The 10,914-nt window shown below is 41.1% G+C and overlaps 1 protein-coding gene across 2 annotated transcripts in view; it reads right to left on the bottom strand.

Annotated features, from left to right (window-relative positions):
- Nucleotides 1-239: 239 nt before the first annotated feature.
- The window catches only part of LOC102197133 (bicaudal D-related protein 1), a 15,536-nt gene continuing 4,861 nt past the window's right edge, over nucleotides 240-10,914 (bottom strand). For both annotated transcript variants that reach the window (XM_005720815.1, XM_005720816.1), the window contains exons 3-10: nucleotides 7,785-7,904; nucleotides 6,878-7,024; nucleotides 6,167-6,349; nucleotides 3,890-4,054; nucleotides 3,122-3,199; nucleotides 2,796-2,908; nucleotides 2,490-2,610; nucleotides 240-1,162 (exon numbers count right to left, since the gene is read on the bottom strand). In XM_005720815.1, coding sequence (XP_005720872.1) covers nucleotides 923-1,162; nucleotides 2,490-2,610; nucleotides 2,796-2,908; nucleotides 3,122-3,199; nucleotides 3,890-4,054; nucleotides 6,167-6,349; nucleotides 6,878-7,024; nucleotides 7,785-7,904 — 1,167 coding nt within the window. In that variant the 3' untranslated portion in view covers nucleotides 240-922. The remainder of the gene's footprint in view (nucleotides 1,163-2,489; nucleotides 2,611-2,795; nucleotides 2,909-3,121; nucleotides 3,200-3,889; nucleotides 4,055-6,166; nucleotides 6,350-6,877; nucleotides 7,025-7,784; nucleotides 7,905-10,914) is intronic.

Below are 10,914 nucleotides of genomic sequence, written 5' to 3'. Positions count from 1 at the left end.
CATTAGGATGAAATCCTTGGACATACTGCAAGCTGCTACATTTGACTTCAGCCCTCTGTAGGTTGATCGTTTTCATTTCTTTCAATGTAGCCTCCTTTAATTCCTGACAGATTACCCCATCTCCATATTTGTGTATTGTCTTCAATCTTGCAGCTTTTCCCCTATTAAAGCCAGAATATCTTCAGTAAATAACTTTTATCATGGAGAGTTTTGAAGACAAACAGTGGCGAAAAATGAGATCTGACTGAGGATCATTTAATGTTTTATGAAACTTTCTGTCAGTCCTTCCAGACTTGATCAGTTTGTACAAAGCAGCTTCAATACTGAACAGTGCTTAACATAAAATAGAGTTTCTGCTGTCCACAGACCATATCAATGTCCAGACAACATGTTTGATTTTTAACTGAAACTATGAGAACAAAATTATAAAAATAACAGATTTCTTCATGTACAAGAAAACGTACAGCGTTTCTCAAACACATTTAGCAACATTGACAATAAAAAAAACCCCAAAAACAAACATAGCTTCTTATATCCAACATGATAAGGACAAATTTAGTACAACGAAAAATGTAGTGTTTAATCACTTACTTCATGAGCATCCTTCTCTTTGATGTGTTAAATCTTAAATACTTTCCACTGAGCTACTTATTCACCATTTTACAAAATAGGGTGCGATATTTACAGTTAAACCTTCAATTGTAATTCTGTAAAAATGCTGTCACAGTTTTCGTCTTGAGAAGCCTCAGCCTCTCAGTGAAATGTGTTTCAGTCTTTGTTTGCAGTGGCTCCTTCTGTCTTCATGGCTTTTTTTCTCCTTCACATGATGTACAAGAAGCCCCACTAGTGAGTTCCCTTTGACCTTTTCTCTTGGTGCATCTGCTCCACAGTAGTCCAGTAGTGTTCTAGCACTTAGTGTTCACTATTTGCTGTACTGCACCCCTTTGCCCCGCCTTAACCAGTCCCTCCACGGGGATTGGTTTTTGTCCTGATCGCAGTCTGAATTCCAGGAGGAGGCCGACGACTGGCGTGACCAAGATGAAGCCGTTCTGCTGGGTCTGCGAAAGAATGACATGCTGTTGTTGGAGGCGGGCTTCTTCTGAGGCTGCTCCAACTGCTGCTGGGACTTGAGCTGCTGGTTGATGAAGATCTGGATGTCATCCTGGGGAAAGGTGGGGAGGAAGAGGAATTGAGGAATTGACTTAGGAGCCGGGACTCAGTCTGGTATCCCATGATTGGCAAAGATAACATGTTAGTACTAGAGTCGTAGTGTTAAAGAAGCAAACTAGTTATCGTTAAGTACTGACTCTTTAAAAAACATGGAGCTGCCAGGCAGGAGGAAAAGAGGAAGACCTCAGAAGATTCATTGATGTGGTAAAGCAGCGGCCAGTGCGCTGCAGGTTTTAGATCTCACCCTGGGTCAACATACCTGAATCAAATGATTAGTTTATTACCAGGCCTCTGAAGAACTTCAAGACATGTTGAGGACATAATTTAGCCATTTAAATCAGCTGTGTTGAATCAAGGATACATCTAAAACCTGCAGGACACCGGCCCTTGAAGCCTGGAGTTTCCCCACCCCTGTGGTAAAGGATGAGATGCAGAGGGGTGGTGTGACAGAGGAGGAAGCTAGGGATAGGGTGAGACGGAGGCAGATGATCTGCTCCCTTTAGGAGTCGCAGCAGCAGCCAGAGGAGGAGGGAAAAGAAAAACTATATTGGTTTAAAGCTATTGATCCGTCTTGAAATCAAACCATTGGGAGATGGATTGAGACAATGTGCTTCTAGGCATATTTGTTCATAACAGTAAAAAGCGGTTATAAAACACCTTCCTTGTCAGCGTTCAGATTCATTAAATCTATGAAGTTCTGAAGGCAAAACTGGTCCAATAAAGTGACTGGTCAGTGCCTATGACCGGTCACTTTTATTTACTCAAACGGTCTGACTTCCGTTTGAGTAAATAACCTTTTCTTTGCATGACTTTTGTATTAAATAATCATTTATATTAATCTTACATTACTTTATTTTTTTATAATTTATATGTTTTTATCTTGTGGTTGCTCAGAAACACAGTATTTAAAGAAGTGAATCAGTGGTTTGCTCTAAATATTATCTGTATTATCTTTATCAGAGCATGAAGGCTCAGACACTGAGGCAGATGGCTCAGCTTGGCATAATTACTCAGCAGCAGAAGGGCTCAGAGACACATGCCGCTCTTATCCCTCCAAACTGTCAGGACATGGAGATTTATGATGGTGCCTGTCTCTGACTTTCTACTCTAGAATCTCAGACCGATACATCAATCTCAAACGCAGGCAGTGCCTCTGAAAATGTGGCCTTCCCATCAGCGATGCAGGTGATTAAACGTAATAAGAATGTGCTGAAGCAGAAGGCCCTGCAAACAGGCTACGAGATGATAGGACAGTGTGACAAAGTGATGCGAGAAAGATCATTAGACTGGAGGTCTACAGAGAAAAGTGAGTGGTTTACCTGCCAGGCCTCCAGCTCCTGTGATAGCTCCAGTTTGCGTTGGATGGCTTCCAGTAACTGGTTGTTGAGAGACATCATATCGTTTTTACTTCTCACCAGCTCTTCTTCCATTCGGTTTTTCCTGCAAAGAAGTCACACAAAGATCTTTAAAGTAAGGATTTTAACATCCATAACAAGTTAAAACTCAGGGCTGAGCCATGCTCGGGAACTAGGAATTAGTGTTTTTCAGTTTTAAAAATATAAAACATGTAATCTGGAAAGCTGGAACTTTCTCACTTGAATTGGATAAATAAACTCATTACTTACTTCGCAATAGCTTCATCTCGGTCTTTGATGGCCTGTTGGACAACTTCAGTTTGATCTTGAACGCTCTGCAGCTTCTGCATCAGTTCAGCATTTTCTTGCTGCAGCTGCACATTCTGCAGGAAGACGATAAGAGCTGTTTAGACCACAGTATAAAATACTACATAATGAATGTTTATCTGCTTGTCAAATGCAATTCTGAGGCACACAAATATCTCTGAATTTAGATACCGCATCAAGATCAGTAGGGTCAGCACTGTTGCAACCTTTTTGTCATACAACTGGTGCTGTCCCTCTTTGACGGACGGGTCTGTTCATCCCTCGGTTACCTGATCTCTCAGCTCCTGTGTCGTGCTCAGATTCCCACTCTCGTCACCCGTCGTTTCGACAAAACCCTGATTCAGCTCCTGGGACAGAGGCATTAACAGAGAGATCAGGTGTCAGCGGTGTGTGCATCAAAAGGACTTTCTGTGGCGTTGGCCTACTTGTGGAGGTGCACTCGCGGAGGAAGGGGTGAGGCTGGCCCCTTTAGTTACACTGACAGACTCATGTTACTGCTCTGAATGTAAGATAAATGCCACAAGACACAACTGGACTATTGTAAACGCTCGCGCAAAGCAATCTGTCCTGTGTGAACACCCTGTGGTGCCTCAAACAGCCACTAGGGGGTAGATAGGTTGGACTGCTATAGTATGTGAGCAGGCTGCTTTCTGGATCTATGATTTATGCTTTTCCTGCATCTGCGTCCAACCTCTAGCAAAGAAAAAACAAAGTAAGGAAATAACTCTGCTTTCAGTACAATTGTCTCTCATCGTACAACAGAAAGAGATGCACTGTTGGAGTGTTAAACGTCGCATCTCTCACCTGTAAGTTGTGTGTTTGAAAAGCAATAAATGCGCTCTGCCGTGTTGGTACAGCCCTGTTTCTTAGACGTCAGAACTTCAGATTGTTTTGTGTACATTTCTTTATGATTCGAGGACATGACAAAACCTACAGTGTACTATTCCCGTCCTTCTCATGTTTCAAACAACAAGGTCAGCCTTTTGTTCGCATTTCCTCTCCCTGCCCCATTTGCTGTTCGTGTGTGCGCAGCTCACCTGTGGCCTGGATGCCTGTGAAAGAGTTTGAGCCACGCCCTTCAGCCGATGCAACATGGCCTTCAGGTCTTCCTGCTGATCGGCGACTTCTGACTGCTCTGAGCCGTTCAGCTCCTGGGTCAGCGGGAGGAGTAACTGAAGGATGGACCCCATTTCTTGCGTTAACTATGAAAAAAGGAAGAAACGTGTTGCTATGTGCTTGCTGTGACTTTCAAAATAGTGTCAGCCGCATTAACACATGAACCAAAATATTAAACATGCAACAAAAGTTACATAGCTTGGAGGATGCTGCTCGAATTCTGACCTACATTTAGGTCCATAAACTCTTTGCCTTACCACACCATCACAATGGATTTTAAATTAAGCAATCAAGATGTGATTGAAAAGCAGACTTTCAGTTAAGCAGTTAATTCAGTTAGGAATTACAGACTTTTTCATAAAATCCTTTGCAGTCAGGTAAGTCTGGCTGCAAAGGATTTTAATCAGTCGCCTGGAGATCAGGCGACTGACTTGGCCATTGAAGTATATCCCATTTCTTTTCCTTGAGAAACTCTTGGTTGCTTCTGCAGTATGCTTTACAGTTCACATTCACCCTACTGCTTTGGACCTAACAGCATATTAAAAGGAATTTCTGTGTGTTATACAAGTTATTTCTTCTTCTCTGTTCCTGCGAGCATTCCCCATCTTCTTCTCACATGTCTTGAATGACATCATGTATTTATACGACAGGAGGAGTCAGCATTACCTCATGGGCATATTTAACTTACCTGAGTCATGTGTATCACGTGACAGTGCTTATCTGATCATAACAAAAATAACTAAACAGGAACAGTTTCAGGTGATAGACAGTCACAGTTGCTTGCATAAGCTTTAATCAGCCTGAGTAAAAAAAATGCTTAAAAATTGAACAGTAATTGTGGCTGCCACAAAAATCATGAGCTTTATGTTTTAGTGAGGTATTGCCATCATATACCCCACATGTGACAACAATGTGGAAAGTCTCCGACAATGTGGTAATGACAAACAGGAAATGTGACTCACGAGTGCAGCAACACATTACTTTTTCCTGCTGCAACACAACAATAACAGCAGACACACGGACGGTGAGAAGACGTTTTCTGCTCTCTCCCAGACACAACTCCAACACGTGACTTCTGCACAAGTCCTCATCCAGGACTTCACTCTGTACAATCAGGAGCTTCACGCCTTGGTGACAATGTGATAGCGTGTTTGCTGTCACACTGTCACCAAGAACTCGCACAACATGTTCCTGCATGGCGTCCCTCTCTGTAGAGACAGCTACCGTGCTTTTGCTACAACATTTTCAAACGCTTTCCAAAATTCAGAGTATAAATGATGTATCTCTGGTGCTATAAATGTGCGATCTCATTCTCAAGAAAGACAACTTGATCATTTCCAGTCATCACAGGAACACAGTTTCCCCTCAAAACGCACGTGACCTGTGAATCATTGCGGGCCCACTGCAGCAAAAGCCAACCACAGTATGGAGATAGTGTGCAGCTGTTCCTACACAGAGCTGTTTGTGTGTTTTTCCAATTTTGTCTTGCAGTGACTCGACAGCATTCACATTAGTGCTATAAGAGGAATTTTACTTTTTTTTTCCTAGTACTTTTTGTGTGTTTGTGCTTTACAGTACGTATAATTTTAGATCATAACACTGATACAGGATAACACATCACAATGTTGCAAAAAATCAACGTTGAAGAAAAGTCATGCTTATTGCACCTAGAGATACTAAAATACCAACAATACAAATACAGAAGAATAAATGATAAATTATTCTTACTGCTTCGGGGGCACAAATTCGTAAACTTGAGAACAGTTTGGGACTGCAGTTTCTACCAATCATCATTCAAACAGGAGAACATTTAAGACGTTAACTCTTCAAAGCTGTGGACTGACAGATAATCGGTGCTCAAATAAGTATTAAAGGAGCAGGATTGTTTATGTGAGGCTAACACAGACAGTAAAATTGTCTCTCTTAGTTTTAAGATCACCTGCACTTGATTACAATGATGTTGTGCATCTACATGCGCCCCCCTGCATTCCTTTCTCCCTCATCACTCTGTCTTCTAAGTGGAGTGATGTTTATGTATAAGGTCACGAGACATCTTACCATTAGCTTTACTCTTATTCACAGTGAACTTTATATTTTTAAATTAAATTGAAATACTTCAATCAGCCACATGAGGCATGTTTTGGATGTTTTTTTTTTATAAAACAATATGCTTTGACTGTATTAATCAGTAAACCTACCTCTTCTTTGCTGACTCCGAGGCCTGTTATCTCCAGGCTACTTTCCAGCTCAGACAGCAGGGAAGTGTCGCCGTAGCTCCTGGCTTCCTGCAGGGACACCTCCTCCTGAAGCTCCTCCACCTGGGCCTGCAGCTGCTGTGAATGACCCCGTGCAGCCTCCACCTCTTGCCGCGCCTCGGCAAGCTGAAAAGCACAGAGAGCGAGAGGCACATGCACACATGAACGAAAACAGAAATGTGACAAGGATAACACGTCCGACAGATGAAGAAGCCACGATAAAAATCACATTATGAATCCTGCTAGATTACACAGATCCCCGCTTTTAGCCTAAGAGTCAAATGAGCTCTGGAAGGAGCTGTAATAGGAGACTCGTGTGGGCAGACTGTACCAACAAGAGAAAGAAATCCTGACATGCCAGATTCCAGCCTAAAGCCAAACATGAAACTAAACGAACACGAGTGGAATCCAGAGTTGCGGGTGAGAGATACAGTGACGGGAGTGAGGTGATTGTTTAGCGGTACTTTCCGCAATCCCACCGAAACCCAGGCTGGCAGAGAGGGAGCAGAAAATCTTTGTCATTGTGGTTCTTTTAGTCACGCACTAACCACTTGATGCGGTTTTGCTGCCACAATGAGCTCTAATCAGATTGCTTATGTACTATGGAGCTCGAATGACAGTCTTGCCTGCGCTGTACTGTATTCATGTTTGTACCTGCTGGCTGTGCTGCTCGTTGAGTTGGTCGTGCAGAGCCAAGCGTGCGTCCAAAGAGGCCAAACTCGCCCTCAGTTCTTCGTTTTCTTGACAAACGCTCTCCAATCGTTGCTCCAGCACCTGTTCCTTCTGTGAGAGACGCAACACCTGAAAAAACAAGCAGAAATACAGATAACAAAGTTATTTCTTCCCCTCAGGGAGGAAAATTCTCACTAACTCACACCACTAACAGGAGGAATGAAGCTGATATTTGAACCTTCCTACTTTTACTTGGAAGGCTATCCGTTTTCTCATTTTCGGAAATGAACAATTTATCGAGAAAAGGATGATTTACCGAGAATCTGTCTGACTGTATTTATCCTATTCAGAAGTACATCCAAAAAAGAAGGTGAACTTGCTCATCACAATTTCAAAAGTCATTTCAAAACAGATATTCCTTTTTAAAAACCTTTAATCAAACCATTATTACAAAATAAAGTGTTGTTTTAGTACTTTTTTCCCCCAGTTTCTGCTGCTGGTTGTCCAGGACTTTCATTATTCTTCTGTTTTATGTAACCACCACATCCATTGCATGAAATAAAACGCATTATGTATTAGAAAAGATCACTTTTAAGACAGACTGTTTATTTGCCATTTTACTTTGCTTAAAACATTACTTCGAAGACGTTATTTTAAGAACCATGTAGGTCTAAACATGACCAGCAGGTATGGGCCAGACATGAAGAGATAGAAGTTCATTTATGACTCGCTTCACTGATGCAAAGTAATTATTAGAAAGGCATTTGAGAAAAAAATCGATACAAAAATATGATATGCTACAAGAAGAAGACCATATTTTAGCATAAATATGAAGCTACACCTCTGTAAAGTCACAGTAACGGCCGCACGTGTGCATTAGAGTACTTGCCTGCTCTCTCATGGCACTCATCAGCTCCTCGTCCTGCTGCCTGTTGTGACTTCCTTTTTGTTGCAGCTCCTGTTTCAGAGCCTGCAGCTCAGTGGACATGGCTCTCTCCACCTCCATCGCCTACACGTGCACAGAAGAAAGAGAACACGAACGCAGGAGAGTCACAAAGGGAGCAAATGAAATGAGAAATATGGAGAGGGTTAAAAAGATCTCAGCCAGAGACTGGCGTCACACACGCGTATCAGTTAAAGTGAAAATCCAAAATGAAGCCTGCCTGTAGCCTGAGCTTTAAGAAAATAAAAGTCTTGGCTAAAGCTGAGATGAGAAGAAGCTGGGGATTAGTTGACTAAATTTAAATGTGGTTGGTTATTGGTTTTCCTGATAGCCTGCAGTGCTTCCAAAACAGGACAGATGTAAAAGCTAACAGCATGAGTGATTCATTCATTTTTCCCCATTTTCAACTTTAGCCATAAAACACTGAATATTGGAAAACTTGAAAGCTGATTCAAACACAAAAGATTGGGCAACATTAAAAAATTTGGGAAGCTGCTGTGCCTACAGGCCCTGTGAAAGGCCCCCCCTTCTGCCCTCCCTTGTCCTGGACTGGGACCCTCATTTCCCCTTACTCAGCAGTTCGGCGGGGCCCTGTCAGGTCCAATCAATGCCACATAATACAAAATGAAAGGCCGGCCTCTACGGCAGATGGAGCAGAGGGCATCTTGATCTTGGTGGTGACATCATCACGCCACATTAAACAACAATGGTGAACTCGGACATCACCAGAGTAAAAGCTGGAGGGAAGAGCTTGAAAGTATGGAGGATGTGAGGCAGGTTTGTGGGACATAAGTAGAGGGAAGCGTGTGTCTGTGTGAGTGAATAAAGGATAAAAACAAAAAGCAAGCAGACACAGTGAGAAGAGAAGAAGTCTGGGTTTAAAAATTAACATTTCAGTATGGGCCTCTTCCACAATAGAGGCACCGACTCACTGAGAGCCACCAAAACGAGGAGGGGACGGAGGACACTCCACACACACCCCCTCCTCCATGCCTTCATGAGTCCACATGCTGAAGTATCCAACAGCTGGCTTCCACAGCTATAACTAAGCCCCTTGGGGGGGCACAGAGAAAAGATGGCTTTCCCCTGGGATAAAGGAACGTTGGTGCAACATCAAAGAACAAAATGAAAGATTTATATCTCTCTGTAATGTATATTGTGTTTTCCTTTTTTGTCTGTGAGCTTGGTGATGCTGACCGAGGTTACGGGGGCTTGTCTTAAACAATGTACACAGTGAGGGATTCATCACAGCTGCCCAATAAAATGCTACCGGTGTGAGTGATATGTGACCCTGAGTAGGAAGCAGGAAGTGAAAAAGGTAATGTGATCTGCATCGGTTAACCTGACAGAAAACAAGATATCAACAGAGTGACCAAAAAATTAGAAACACCTGTCTGCAGTGGTCTTAACTCTTTTTGTATACAAGTTATTCAATATTCTGTATGTATGCACACACAGTACGTTTGAGTTATATCTAAAAGGTTATATTATATTGAAACTTAAGTGAAACCAAAGAATAAAAACTAAAAGTGAAATGAACAGAAACCCCCTTATTAAATAATAATATGTTAAAAAGTATTTTAAAAAGTGTATATCCATAACAACTATATAAATACACAAACACTTATTGCTGGCATCAGTAAGTCATCCTATTTGCCTTGGGCTATTACCAGTCATGAGGCAAATAAATCCCACAACCAGTACAATCTGGTTGTGTACAATCTGTCTATTATTGGCCAGTGTCAGCTCATTATCTTCCCAACAGTAAGTGAGGTCTACCTGAAATAAGCTCATAGCAAAGTACTAAACTTACCGAGTTTTGTTGTTTGTTTTTTAAAAACAATTGAAACGAATGAAACGCATGAAAACATGCAGGAAACTATCAGCATTTCCAGCTCATCATCCAGTAATCATACTCCCATTCCAGTCTGGTATTTCTTATCCAGTAGATGTGTTTATATTCAGTTTTCTAATGCACTAAAAATGTTGCACAAGACTTCAGCCAAAATCAGCAAAATACTAAAATGTTTTTACTTTCACTATATGCAATTATCTCATTTCCTTACAGTCATACTTAATGTTTTTCTTCAGACGGTAAACTGTGGTTTTTCTTGTATGAGACTGCCAGGAAACTCCAGTGACAAATTAACAAACGAACATAGAGAGTGATTCATGTTTGACCAAAGTCTTTTCAGCCTGGTTTACAGTTGCAGCAATGGTTTGTAAGAAAACACCCTGACATCAGTCACCTCTCCCTGAGATTTTCAACACTTTGCTTCTGCTCCGGAGCTCCTGTTTTAACAGTCTGCACTGTGTGACAATTTGGCACGCATCAGTATTGTTTTTAATGCAGCTGCTTCCTCATGTGCACCAGGACAGAAGTTCACAGCAAATCTTTTCATGTTGTTGGAAAATTCTTTTTCTCTCTGGTTTCAGTTTATATCCTCCTCCAGATTCCTGTCATGGTGTACTTACGGTTTCATAATTAGCAGATTATGTTTTCATCTGTGAGAAACTTTCGCTTCATCTTATCATTTATCTGTTATGGTTAGTGAAGCACCTAAACTGGTTATCCAGGTATTAGCTTTTAGTCCATAACTCGCTTTTTGATGGCTGCTAGCCATACAGCTAATGATTTTAACTATTTATATACATTTTAAGGTTTTATCTAACATTTTGGAAAATCGTTTTTTCATCATATTTTCATTTTCTGAGAGCTGATAACTCCATTTGCAACTGTTTATCTATATTTTTACGTTTTAGCTAGTTTTAACGGAAGGTTTTTAGCTTGTACTTTCAGCTAGATTTTTATTAATGAATGCATCTGTCTTTTAAACATCATTTAATTTTTAACTGTTTAGCTAAGAGTTTTAGCTAAGAGTTTATATTTTTTATCTATATTTTTCAATGACTACCAGCAACATGGCTAACAATTTTAATTCTTTATACTTTAAGCTAATAATTAATTAAAAAACAAACAAACTACATTCCTGACTAATCAGTTAACTGTTTATCCACACTTTTAGCTACCCACTTCAAATGCTTACCCATGCTTTTGATAACAATTTTATTTATC

This window comes from Pundamilia nyererei, unplaced genomic scaffold (assembly GCF_000239375.1).
Source record: "Pundamilia nyererei isolate P.nyererei 1_Seehausen unplaced genomic scaffold, PunNye1.0 scaffold00003, whole genome shotgun sequence".
NCBI lineage: Eukaryota > Metazoa > Chordata > Actinopteri > Cichliformes > Cichlidae > Pundamilia > Pundamilia nyererei.
This window is presented reverse-complemented; position numbering and strand designations above follow the sequence as displayed.